Raw genomic sequence first — 13,751 nt, 5'->3', positions numbered from 1 at the left:
TACACACCATTTGGGACATTTTGTGGCGGTGGGTACAGGCCACGCTTTCTCTCCGTCTCTCCCCGTATTTAATGGACCCGGCATTCAATGTTTATTTTCTAATTTATAACCGTATAGTTGAACTGCGGAAGAGTTGCGTGTGAAAATCTGCATTTCCGTGCCGCGATTATGTGTCGCACTAATGTAAATGATCATTTTTTTTAATTGGGCATAAGACAAACACAAAACCAGGTCATACAAGTGAAGTCATTCAAATCGTTTAGATTTGACACCTGATGTAAATCCCGGGGGAATCACTCGCCATGCGTTGAGCTGTAGTCGTCCAGTGCCATGTCCTGGCCTGTTTTATTGAGATGATGTTAGCGAACACTGGGCTCTTACTGTGCACTCCCCTGAGAACCTGCCCCAGTGCTCCCTCTCCTCCCCACCGCTGAGCCCACATTCACCACGGCCCCTGAACTGGGAGCACAAGCAGGAGACGACTGCAGAGGAACTCCTAGAACAGTGAAGCCATGGAGCTACCATGTGTTTCCAGAGAGGGAGAGAGAAAGTGATAGAGCGAGAGATTAAGATAGGGAAGAGAGAGAGAGAGAGAGTTAAGCGTGTGCGTTTAACGTCATTGTTAATGTTCGCCGTTATCATTTTTTTTTGTATTAGTTTGGAAATATGCTCGGCACCACGGGGATTCATTTACTTTGGTCAATTTTTTTTTCATCCCATTTTTTTTCACATAATAATAAACCGTAATTACAAGTCGTTATTTGACTGCCTGTCAAGTTTTTGTTGTTGCCATGGGGAAGTAATGAGACAAACGTCTCCGTTTCCCAGGTGTTTCCATAGCGGTCTGACCTTGAGGCGCTGTGCGACTACAAACTGAAAAAGGAATTGCTAAAGTGTTGAACAATTTAGCAATAATGACTGTTAATTAAACACACAGGAACTAACTTAATCGCAAGGTTCTCCAACACATTATGGTGCAGCCTAAAAAATATGTTTTGTGCACAGTTAATCGATTAATTAAATACACGGAAGGTGATCTGTACTGACAATGTTCCTCTTGACGGTTGACAAAAGTGGTTTGGAACTTTGTCCTTGTATTTCTTTAACTTTTTTTTTATCCTCGCCAGCTCTGCAAGAAAAACCAACTCTTTTCGTTTTTTATTTAATTCATTTTCCTTTTGAGTGTTTTTATTTTACACAGAATGGTACAAAAGGACAAATATGCTGCCTGATTTCTGATTAGAAGCCGATGTGACTGAAAGGTACACTCAATAAGTCGTTTCTGTTTTGCATCCATCCAGCAGTCATCAATCTTGGAGTGCTTTCATACCTGAGGTGTTTAAGTTTTAGTTGAACCGTGGAGCTTTTCCCCCGATAGTACGGTTTGTTTGGGGAGGTGTGGGCCCAAACAATCCAACTCTGGTCCTCTTGAAAACAGGGGGGTCTTGGTTTGCTTCCAAGTGAACTCTGGTTCGGTTCGCTTCGGGTGTGAACGGGATCCGACCTAACTATAGGAAGCAATGCATTGTGAGTTGAATGTACACTTTAGCTGCAAACTGGAAATAATAAACGTTTTCAGCCAGGTCTCCCAGAACTTTTCCTAGATTAATATGAGTCACGCTCCAACGTGGTGCAATTATGGAGTGAAAACACTCGTAAAAATATGGTCGGACGACTATATTAAGCAATTGCTTGTGCTCACTCAAAAAACCACTGAGGTTTTAAAATGATTCTGTGGTGGAAATGGGGTTATTTCAAATTAGACCATGTCTACTGAGCTATAAGTGTGAAAGCACCCTTGTATTCATAAACATATGACCTCATCTCAGTTGCATCGAGGCAAGGCAGTTCTGCCCATTGCAGTCACTCGCTCGCTCGCTCGCTCACTCACTCACTCACTCACTTGCTCACTCGCTCACTCGCTCGCTCGCTCGCTCACTCTCATTATGTTTAGAAGCCCCAATTAGCCTAACCCTCTCCATGTGTTTGGAGATGGAGGAAAGCCACATCACTTTACAGGAAGCCCACAGGCGCATATGGGCCCACCATACACCCTCCATACAGACAGGTCAGGAGTCAAACTCTGCTCCTCAGGCCCTTTATACTCGTATCGTTACATCCAGCCCTGGGCCCCTTGACCCTGACATGTTCCCTTGACCTTGACATGGCCTCATGGTGTGTTGTTCTCTACCGTTCTCACCCCTCCCAGGTACTGGTGCCCAAGAAGCCGGAGTTCACGGGCAAGATGATCGAGGTGGACGTTTACGAGTCGGGGAAGCACTTCCTGAAGGGCCGGCCGGTGGACCACAGCAGACCCCTCACGGCCTCCATCGCCGCGCCGCTGCAGAAGGGACAGGTGTCGGGACTGACGCAGGTACGGTGTGGCGCACATCATTGCCACAGTTGGCCGGGAATGACGGATGTGTGTAGCGTACGATCCAGGGGCGTGTCTAACCTCAGTACCGCAGGTCTGTCAGGCAAGTGCAAAAAGAGATTAGTTATTAATATTCACTTTGTCTATCATTTTTTACGATTTTTATAATAATAAAAAAAATATATATATATGCTTTATGATGGAGTGAGATAGACAGGAAGGTATTGTAGGTAGATAGAGGGGAGGACATGCAGTAAATGACCACGGACAGGAACCGAACCCGGGTCGCTGCGATCAGGACTGAGCCTTAATGTTACGCGCTCTACCCGGTGACCCACACGGGGAGCCCCCAAATATTATTATTTTTTAACTGAGATTTAAAGAAGAAGTTATGTAATCCATTTCTGCTGAGTCCATTCCACTAGATGCTTCCTAATTCTACACACTGCACCTTCAAGGCAGTGGATGTGCGCTGATGCTAATAATCAGTCTAGACCCCACCATAATAGCCCTGCTTATTACGCAAGTTTAATAACAGCTGCCTAGTCCAATCGCTGGACACCAAACTCGTTTCCATGGCAGTATAGCCCTAAATACGGTACTGCTATAGAATGGGGGGAAATACATGAATAATGAAAAAAAATGGAAATGCATCATCTTTTTCTCTACTTTCCCCCCACTGCCACTGCTTAGAAAACGATTTTGAAGCTGACTGTGAGAAAATAAATAGAGTGATCTCTCCAGGATCATTGAAGAAGGACTTGAGTTATCTGCAAAGCCCATAGCTTAGGTATAAAGCAGTCTTTTGAGTTGAGGTCTATGGACTACAAGCTAGAAAGCAGTTCCTAATATTCATTTTATTGTTGCACATTTTCAGTTGTTGGGATAGTCTTGGTAGTAGCAAAATCGATCTCTCATTTTGCACTGGTAATATAATATTTCCATTTTAATATATTTAATGCATTTATTTAATTAATGAATGTAAAATGGCTTTAAATATAGCTCATCACTGATTAATTTACATGAATACTGAGGTTAGACAATCTGAAAAACCTTTGTTTGTACTCTACTCTACTAGCCCTCTGTCTAACTCTATTGTTGAAACAGGGCACCAATAGTACTCTTGCAGAGCCAACTCTGTCCCGGGCAACTAGCCTTTAAAATCCCTTAAATCCACCCCTGTATGTATATTGAGACAGTCACACTACGAGTTTCACTCAAATGCTTCGCTGTAACCGAGAATAAATTAAATATAAAAATAGGAGCCTGCACAGGGTCATCCTACACGCACTTGACACATGGTTGAATGTATGGATGCAAACACTGCTACATGCCAATACAGACAGGTCTCTCTCTCTCTCTCTCTCTCTCTCTCTCTCTCTCTCTCTCTCTCTCTCTCTCTGTATTACAAGTGTAACAGTATACTATGAAGGTTGGCCTCGCTCTCATACACACATCAACCCTTTTTTCTTTTAAAGTCTTGAAAGTATAGTTGGATCAGGTCAACCCTGGTTGGTTCAAATCAAACACACACACACACACGGTTAGTGTTTGTGTTGTATCAGGTGTTTGTGTTGTGTGCGTGCAAACGGGCCACAGACCTTTTACATTCCTTCGTCTGCGTCGATATCCCCAGTGAGATGGGGGTGAGCTTCAGGCCATGATGGTTCCCAGCTCAACTCTCTCTGTTGCCTCCATCCCTCTCGCTCTCTCTTCCTCCCTGCCTCTCTCTCCTCTTCTTCTGTCTCTCTGAATTAACGTCACTCTCATATGCACTCTCCTGTTTGTGCTACTTATTTGGTGGCTGTGTGTGTGGGGGTGTGTGAATAAGTTTGTGTGTGTTTGTTTGCCTATCTTCATGCCTGTGTGCCTTGTGTGTGTCACTGTATGTGTGTGTGTGTGTGTGTGTGTCACTATGCGTGTGTGTGTGTCACTATGCATGTGTGTGTGTGTGTGTGTGTGTGTGTGTGTGTGTGTGTGTGTGTGTGTGTGTGTGTGTGTGTGTGTGTGTGTGTGTGTGTGTGTGTCACTATGCGTGTGTGTGTGTGTGTGCGTTTGCTCGATTATTTCCCACCCTGGCTTATAGCGCACACAACGTTGCTGCGGAGGAAAATATATACGATACACTTTCTAATTTCACACTCCACCAGCCTTTATACCCAGAGAGGGAGGGACAGACCGAGAGAGAGGGACTGGGGTGAAAGAGGACAGACTTAAGAAAAGGATGAAGGATGGCAGAGGGTATGGTTTAAGAAACAGAGAGAGAGAGAGAGAGAGAGAGATAGGGAGAGAGGGAGAGGGAGATGGGGGGGGGGGAGAGAAGGGGGGGGGGAGAGGGAGAGAGAGACACGTTTGACAGAGAAAGGGAGCGTTTTAAATGAGGTATTTTGTGTCCAGCCAAGCAGTACATTACTCTATGATCGCATGTATAAAAATTTCAGCGGCAAGCGACTGGACCTTGTAAACCTTCCTCAAAATCTTTACCGCACTTTTCACGCACAGATACACACAGCTCCGCGCCCACACACATACATACACACCCACACAACCATTCCTATACATTTCAACATGAAATTGCCTCAAATGATATATTTCTCTTTTTCCACTTCACATATAGACGATGTGAATTCATTTATTTTCCTCATGCTGCCCTTAGCCGGAGAGGCACGACGGCATATTCTGTGACTAATAGAAACATTTACGATGATACATTCCCACCCAACTTAACGGGTGGCGCTACTGACTACTTCTTCCTGTCAGAATGGAGCACTCACCATCTTGACGCAGAGTAATAAAGTCGTGTCGGCAATTGGAAACCACTTTTTCTTTTTTCCCCTCACGCAACTTTTCCCTCCATTTTACATCCACCGTACGGGGGGGGAGGGGGGGGGGGTCTCAGCAGCCGCCCGTGTCCCCCAGCTGGACCCCAAGACCTTTTCACCCCGGCTCCATGTGGTCCGCGATGATGAGGATGAGGATGATGGTGGTAGTGATGGCGACCGCGATGATGGGGGTCCTTTTGACCTGGCCGCTATACGCTTGATGCTGGAAAGTCACCACGCTAATTGATGGATCGGTGGCCGTGGACTTCCTTTTGAAACCCCAGCCTTGCTCTTACTTGGTCGTTTCCTCTCTTCTCTTAAAGCCACACAGACTCACATACACAACACACACGCAGGAAGAGGAACTTTTACTATTTCTTTACTATTACTAAACGGTAATACTTAATGCAGAATCTGAGCCGCTGCATATGTGATAGACATTTGCATAAATACAGGTAGATAAGTATGCTGATCAACCAGCACAGTTGAATGCACTCGTAATCAAAAGAAAGGTGGCACAAAAAAAAACAAGTACTGGTTTACTGGTGGCAATTACAGCAATTCACAAAGGTGTGTGTGATAAATGTAAATACTTGGTTTTGGTTGTGGACTGCAGTACGATACGAACCTCCAAGAAGAAAATGCAATCATTTCACTAACAGCGGGATGATTGCATACCAGCCCACTTCCACACAGCCGTGTGTTTGCGTGTGTCTGTCTGTGTCTGTGTGTGTGTGTTTGTGTGGTTGTGCGTGCGTGTGTGCGCGTGCACGTGGGGTCACTGTAGCGATGCAACCGGGGCGGACAGATGGGAAGGGTTTGAGGAGTGACGGATGGGCAACTGACAGGCTGGAAAAAACGACTGCATGGGTGTAAATTGCCAAATAGATGGAGGGATGGATAGATGGATAGCTGGAATCAGGGGCTTAAGAATGGCTGGACGGATGGGCAGGGAGGGAGGGGCTGGAGCCACACAGGGCTGATGACTGGACAGGTAGGGGAATTGTGGAGGGAGGGGTCGACAGAATGGATTGGATGGATGTTTGTGGGAAACCTCGTTGCAGTACGCTCCTGGCTGGGGAGCAGTTTGCGTCGGGGTTTGAAAGGTCAAAGGCCAGGCGACTCTGTCGTTCTATGTTTAGTGTTTGAGGTGTGAGTCGCAAAGCTCAGGAGATGAGAATTTCAGAGCAACGACATGACGAGGAAAAGCTTAAAGTATTGACCGTAAGAGCCATGCATTACATTTCCCTCTGTTCCTATTCATACTTTGCACGTGACGTCACAACGACTGGCTGGCGGGCAAGAACTCCAGCAACGAAACCTAGTAACCTAATCAGGACGTCGCCAGTTTTACCACACAAACGGTCATTAGGTTCCTCTCAGTCCAAATACCGTTGTGATGGAAATATTAGTTCAACGGGAGCATTTGTACCAGGCATACACATGGCAAACTGACAAATTAGACATTTATTTTTGTACGGAATCTCCCTGCTTCTGAAATGCGCGAACATCTCCGCCCAGCGCTCATTCCACTGCGCAGATTAAATCGCGCAGCATTCCGTAACAGCAACTGTGCGATCATCCCTGCCCTCACACATTGTTGAAATCATATGCTGGATGCTTTAATCTTTCTATGTGTTTTTTAGTGAATGATTGGGCTATAATAAGACCACATTGGCTATGTAATCGCGGACAAAAGGGGACATTTCATAGTGGATGGTGGAATAGTAACATTCACCTTTGCTTTGAAGATATTCCTGTTTTTCACCTCCCATACGACAGCGTTGTTAACCCATCCGTAGGCTTTCAATTTTTGTGCGGTATAAGGTGACGGATTCTCTATGAGATAAATGTAAATATCTCCAAACTCCAAGTCTGGTAGAGTCTTTGCCAGCTTCAAAGCAATGAATACATCAGCGGGTGCTGTGTATGGATCACAAGTTCCGAGTATGTTTATCTTCTCTTCGTATCTAATTTTAACATTTTGTGACATATGGTCTAAATAGTTGATTGATTGAAGTATCGGAAATCTTTGCCAGCGTTTGTTGCCCTCCAGGTATCCAAGGTAGTCACGTGACCGCAAAGTATGAATTGATGAATTGCTGTCTCATTTTTGCTCTCTCAACCACATGAGTTGGTTCCCTTTTACAAATCCTCTTATAGATACTTCATTGTAAAAAGGCCTCATTAGGCCATGATGTCTGGCTTACACAGCCCTGAATATTCATTCTGGTTGTATTCATTTCATACATTTTCGATTGCCATTATCAGGTTAGCAAATGTACTCATTGCGACGCACTATAGAAACTATCTGAGGTGAGATTTCAAATCTAACGATTTGAAGGCCGGTGCCTGTATTCCCGGGCCCCCTAGTGGTCAGAAACCAGTTCATGCTACTTTAAATCAACATTTGTAGCCATCCATTCATAAACGAAACAGGCCAAAAAACGGAGAGGGCCAAGCTAAAATCAGTGCCTGAAAAGTAGGAGGTTTTCCTTTGGCATTGCAACGCTGTAACATTTCACGGTTATAGCTGTCCACCCCATGCCAGTGTGTAATGCGCATCTGCATGTGTCAGACATGAAATAAATGTGTTTTCCTTTCATCGGAAAACCATCAAACGGTCAATTGCTCAGCTTCCCTCCACCACTCTCTCCCCTGGCTTTGTGTCCTCCTGCCTCCTCTCCCCAACCCTCCCGCTGCGTTCCGGAGACACGGTAATGAAGCGAGGCTGCGGCGTTACCATGGTCGGCGCCACAAAAGGAACAGGCCACCCTGGGGGATTCTGGGACGGGGGATGAGCAAAGAGCGGCACGCCGAGTCTGTCTCGCCATGGCTCTTTGGGCGTCACACGCACGTTCCCTTGCGCCTCTCTCTCTCCGGGTTATAAGCACTCCATCCTCTTTTTTCTCTCTCTCTCTCTCTGGCTCTCCATCTTTTTTTCACGGCCGGCCTTTGCCTCACCAGGCCCTCCTTTTATGGTGGCTAACAGGTCCTTTCAGCAGAAGGGAAGGGACTGTAATGAGTCTTTTAGGAGTACAATGAATGGGGGGGGGGGGGGGGGCCTTGATGCGTAGGTGAAGAGAGGGAGAGGAGTGAGAGCACCTTCACAGCTCTCACTGTCCACCTCTCTCTCTGGCTCTCTGGCTCTGTCTCTCTGTCTCTCTCTCTCACTATCTCTCTCACTCTCTCTCTCTCTTGAGATTAAATTGAAAGATGGAATGAAATGAAAGAGGAGTGTGTGCGTTCGTTTGGGGGAGGAGGAGGAGGAGGAGGAGGAGGAGGAGAGGGGGGGCAGGGCGGAGATGGGGGTCATATGACTATAGGAGCAGGGGGTGGGATGGAGAAATGGTCTCTCTTCTCCTTGGTCTGCAGTCCGTTAAGGTGCCTTCAAATAATCAGCTCTTCAAAGAACAACCCTCTCAAGGAGACAGTCGTCCCCCCACCCCACCCTGCGGTCGGAGAGAATGAATGGCGGAGAGAATTTCAGAATGAAAGTGCTCCAAGATAGGGAGATAGTGAGACACAAGATTAAAAAGGACATTGATTCATTTTCCTATGGGTGTTCTTTAAAGGACAAGGCCGGGAGTAGTTCTGAGTTTACTTCAATACTCATGAGCAGGGGGAGGCGTTGTCACTGTGGGTTGAGCTGCGTCAGTGGCGTCCTCTCAGGAGAGATTGTATAGGTTCAGGGTTATTCTACTCAGGGTAAATGGCCTCGTCATTTCCCCACACTTTTTGTGGGTTTTCGTGTTTATTTTTTAATGTCCACGACTGCGCGACCTCTGTCTTGTGAGGTTGGTTCCAAATAAAACGTACAAAGGACTCTGATTATACCGCAGTCACTCTCGGCCACCAAAGGGACTTGACTTTGACACATTTAGTTCTAATTTATCTTGCACATCTATCACATTATTATGCCATATTTCTATTTTTTTTTTTTTTACCTTATCTTAATATTGTGTCTTAATTCTCTTTTTTTTTGTGGCCCAACACAAAAGTTGATAAGTCCATTGCTGACACACACGTGTGAATTCAATTCCATTTTCAATTTCTCAGAGATGGATCTACATCATCGGTAATTGAATCCAACTTATAGTACCCTCCTCTGGGTACAGTACCGCCGTCTCGTCCGTGCCGACTGGCTGCATATTAAACGGGACAATACCTGGCTAGCTGCTTAGCTCTTGTCCTTGGCTACCACCTGGCTACCGTCAGCACCATGTTCCCGACACCTGTAACCTAGGTAACGGTTGCCCGAGATGCTGGCACATCAGCCGGTCAGGGTTAATGAGGTAGTCATCTAAAGGAAGTCCTCTCACACCAGAGCTTACCTTTGACCTCCTCTCCGTCCTCTACATGTCAGTGTGTGTTCGGTCAACTCCTCCTGAGCATGTGCGACCCAGCGCCCATTACAACCTGGTGACACACACACACACACACACACGCACACACACGTGTGCATCACCAAGTTGGATGACAGCCACATACACACACACACACACACGTGCAAAGGCAGAGGCTGAGGGTGTTTTGGTTTGGTTGCTCATGGTTTGCATCATAACCAATACCAAATCACGTGCAGGCAGGGACAACGGCCCATCCACGCTTTCCACCGAGATGCCGAGAAAGAAGTGCCCCCCTGCGGTGCGCCTGGCAGTCTGTGGTAGCTGCAGGCTCTCTGAGACGCACGCACGCACGCATGCATACATACGCACACACACGTATACACATACACACACACACATATACACACTCACACATATATACACACACACATATACACTCACATATACACATACATACACACACTCACACATATACACGCTCACACATGCACACACACACACACACACACACACACACACACACACATGCGTGCACTTTCTCATTGACAGCAAACACAACAGCCTGCACAAACGGGCAGACATAAGCCTGTACAAAGAATCACCCTCAGTGCTGTATTGCCTCCCGAACAATTTGAATGCTTGGCAATGACATTCAGACAAGATGCAACTGTGATGGCGCCTTGCTATCATGTTGCGTTATGCACACAGAAAAAAACATAGGAAATCGAAGATTAGGATTTCTTTTATATGGCCCGGATAAAAGTAAACCCCGGCTCGCTGTTTCAGCGTGGCTTTTAAAATAGGCTCGGTTACACCTTAATCACGTCAGGGTTTTTTTTGTTGTTGTTTTGCCTGCAAGACATACTGGCAGCTATTTTTGTCATTTGTTTATTTTATTCTTGCTCAGCGTGTCAGATGGTATTACACAGCTTTGGTGGGTTTTTTTTTTTGTACACTTATGAAACAAAAGTCACGGGTACACTCTAAACTGTGTTAAGCCATCAATCATCTCTATTTTCAGCGCTCTTATTTTCTATGTCAAAACGGTTATTACATGACCCCGTTCTCCCGTGTTGATTTCGTAATGTCAAAAGGTTTTTCGTCGGCGCTGTGCTTTTTATAGACCAAAAAAAAAAAAAAAAACGATTGAACAAACGGTTTCACAAAAGGCTACGGGATGCGCAATGATTTAGCAATCTGCTCTCTGCGGTGGTTTATTCAGTGGTGTTTGTGAGTCTCTCTCACCGTGTCTCTCCATCTATGAACCGCTAGCGCAGTTCGGCGGTTTCATTTATTTTTTAAGTGTGTTCAATCCGATTTGGAACATCTGCTGCCCCGTTGAAGGTAAGGCGGGAGTTTAATATTGGATGTGTTCAGATAAGAATCTGGTTCCCAAAGTGTTGTGAGGGTTATGGGGAGTGGTGCATGTTAACGCTGACATGTCACTGAGAGAGTTGCTGGGCCCAGAGCTGTTGCATACCCCCCCCCCCCCCCCCCCCCCCCCTCACCGTTTCAAGTGTGTGTGTGTGTGTGTGTGTGTGTGTGTGTGTGTGTGTGTGTGTGTGTGTGTGTGTGTGTGTGTGTGTGTGTGTGTGTGTGTGTGTGTGTGTGCGTGCGTGCGTGCGTGCGTGCGTGTGTTGAAGCCTCCGTGTGATCTAGTCAAACTATCCAATTAGTATTGGTATTAACTTAACCTAACCCTAACCCTATCAGATGATATTAATACAAACCCGCCCACAGCCCACTGATTGATATTTCTATGGAGGTCTGCTTTCATAGGAGCATCTCTGTGTGCTCCAGGCCATAGCTGCTCAGTGGTCAGCAGTGATTGTATGCATCTCTTGGTGTTTCGTGTGCGTGTTTATGAACACGGCTGTGTGTGACGGGAGGGGTCATCGGAGAGATGACCCCGGGGTACACACATCTTGTGCTGGCAGCCCTCATGGCAGGACGCTCTGAGCGGCTGAAAACGTACACAGTCAGGCCACTGACCCCCCGACCTCACCTCATCAGCGGGGGGTTGATTTAACATTCACACTCCTCTTAACTCTGATGTGCGCTGACCTTGTCTGCGCGCCTTGACATGCCTTGTCACCTCTTCCAACTTCTATTTACAAATTTACATACAAATTTACAAATTTGTATGTATTATATGTTTCTATTTACAAATTTGCATCCTTAAAGATAGGATAAGATGATGACACAAGGCAAAATACAATTTTTATGTGCAAGGACGATCAACGTACAATAAGTGTGCACGTCCTATAAATGCAGTCCATGTCCACACTTGCGCAGGTCAACGGAAGCCTCCGCTAGGCCGCCTTGGAGGTGATTGCGCTCTGTTGCGTGGCTCGTCTTAGAAAGCTCCAGTGTTTTGTGTCCACGTGCGTCTGTAAAGATGGGCGATGGGGCATGTTATGCAAGGGTTGAGGCGTTCCTCCAACACGTGCTCTAAGTGTGTGTGTGTATGACCCAAGGAAGCATTGGGAGTGTCTGTGTGCGTGCATGTGCGTGTGTGTGTGTGTGTGGTGAGTCATTTTGTGTGAAAGGGAGAGTGAGGGGGGAGAGAGGTTGAGTCACATGGCAGAAGTACAATGTTGTACGTGTTGTGCCAGAGGAGGTGGATAGGGAGTCCATGGCCCACATGTATCAAAGGTTTGTAGAAAAGGTTTTAAATCCTATCCTTTACACCACATTTGGAAGTATCATTCACACTATGAAGTTGGGATCCAGCAGTGTTGTCATTCTAAACCCTCATGATCATGTCCAGGTTTAGCTCATTACCGTACATGTACGCCAAATAAATGACCATATATGGTCACAAAACATCCCCTTTAATGCCACAGGAAGTGTGTGAATGAATATGACAAAATAGTTGATGGAATGGAAGCGTGAATGTGAAAATCCGAAGAATAGATAAAGAAGAAAAATGAATCACAGAGTGAGATGTATGACAGAAGTGTAATCAAAGTCGAGACACATATTGTCCAGCTTTCTTTGAATTTATCCAGTTCAATACAGAAACTCATTATTCAAAAGGTTCTCCGCATAAGCTACCAAGTACTTGGGACTAGTTGACCTATATCCCTGATCTATCTTTCCACATTTAACATCCAACCATGGCTTCATCAATGACTTCCGTCGTTTCCCTGTGAAAGAGCATTGTTGGTGTCTTTGATAAGTGCATCTTGAAGAGAGAATGTGTCCTTAACCCGGCTTGTGCAGCTACATGTGTAGTCTCCCCACTCGTCCTGCTGGTCAGTAGCGGTTCTACATTGAATTGCGCCCCGGGCGAGACCCCCTCCGTGCGCCGCCGCCCCCCCCGGAAAGTGGTTGAGGGGGAGGGGGGGGGGCACCCCCGGGCGGCACCCCCGGGCGGCTGCCCGTGTCGCCCGTACCTAAAACCGCCACTGCACCTGGTTGACGGTCCAAACCGGTCTCCTGTCATTCTTCCTCTCCGCTATTGTATGTGTCCGGCGTTGGCGGTGTGTGCAAGACGCCTCGAGTGTTTCCTTGCCAACGTTCCCTCCCTCCCTCTCCCCTTACACACTCGTCTCCTCTCTGTTCAGCGTCAAGTTGTGGAGTTTGATAAAGTCTCACTTTGACTCCCCCGCCCTCTTCCTCTGCTCTTCTTCCTTCATGTGGTTTTCGGTCGCACAATGAGGAACCCGGGGTGAGGGTGAAACGCGAGCTGCTCAAGAGATATAGGATTAGGTTTAGCCACATTTAGCGCGCTGTCATTCTATATTCCCGCCCTCCTATTTTTCCTGTGTTTCCTGTTTTCTTTCTCACGCTGTTACTTTGAAGCCTCATCCCACTCGTTTGCTCGTTTAGTCATACCACCGCAGCTCATCCTCAACACTGCTCTGGCAGGCTGCTGGGCACCGCTTTCCCAAACTCCCCTTAGGGCTGATATTCTGCCTCCAGGTGTGAGTGGGATTAGCCATTACCAGCCGTTTGAAAATCTGCCTTTTTCTGTGTTTTAGTGACATCCCAAGTGGGCGTGTCCACCTAGATGTATGCAATAATGTAATATCACCCCTATAAAAAGTAACATCACACACATACCCACGCACATAATATCACCCCCGTCATCTCCGTGGGTACAGCTGTTGAGGATCTAGTTAGAAACATGATGTGTGTGTGAGTGTGTTTTATGAAACGCTACATAAGACAAAGTGACGATGTGCACTGTGCTTTCTCCAG

At 46.5% G+C, this 13,751-nt stretch overlaps 1 protein-coding gene across 1 annotated transcript in view; it reads left to right on the top strand.

The window, feature by feature from the left end:
- Positions 1 to 13,751, top strand: part of cdkal1 (CDK5 regulatory subunit associated protein 1-like 1) — a gene marked incomplete at its 3' end in the record, with an annotated part of 256,138 nt that overhangs the window by 198,742 nt on the left and 43,645 nt on the right. The window contains exon 14 of the mRNA XM_084471876.1: positions 2,210 to 2,374. Within this exon, the coding sequence (XP_084328002.1) occupies positions 2,210 to 2,374 (165 nt within the window). The remainder of the gene's footprint in view (positions 1 to 2,209; positions 2,375 to 13,751) is intronic.

The sequence above is a fragment of the Micromesistius poutassou genome (assembly GCF_964030765.1).
Source record: "Micromesistius poutassou genome assembly, chromosome: 8".
NCBI lineage: Eukaryota > Metazoa > Chordata > Actinopteri > Gadiformes > Gadidae > Micromesistius > Micromesistius poutassou.
Note: the sequence above shows the minus strand (reverse complement) of the source record. Positions and strands in the feature narration are given on the sequence as shown.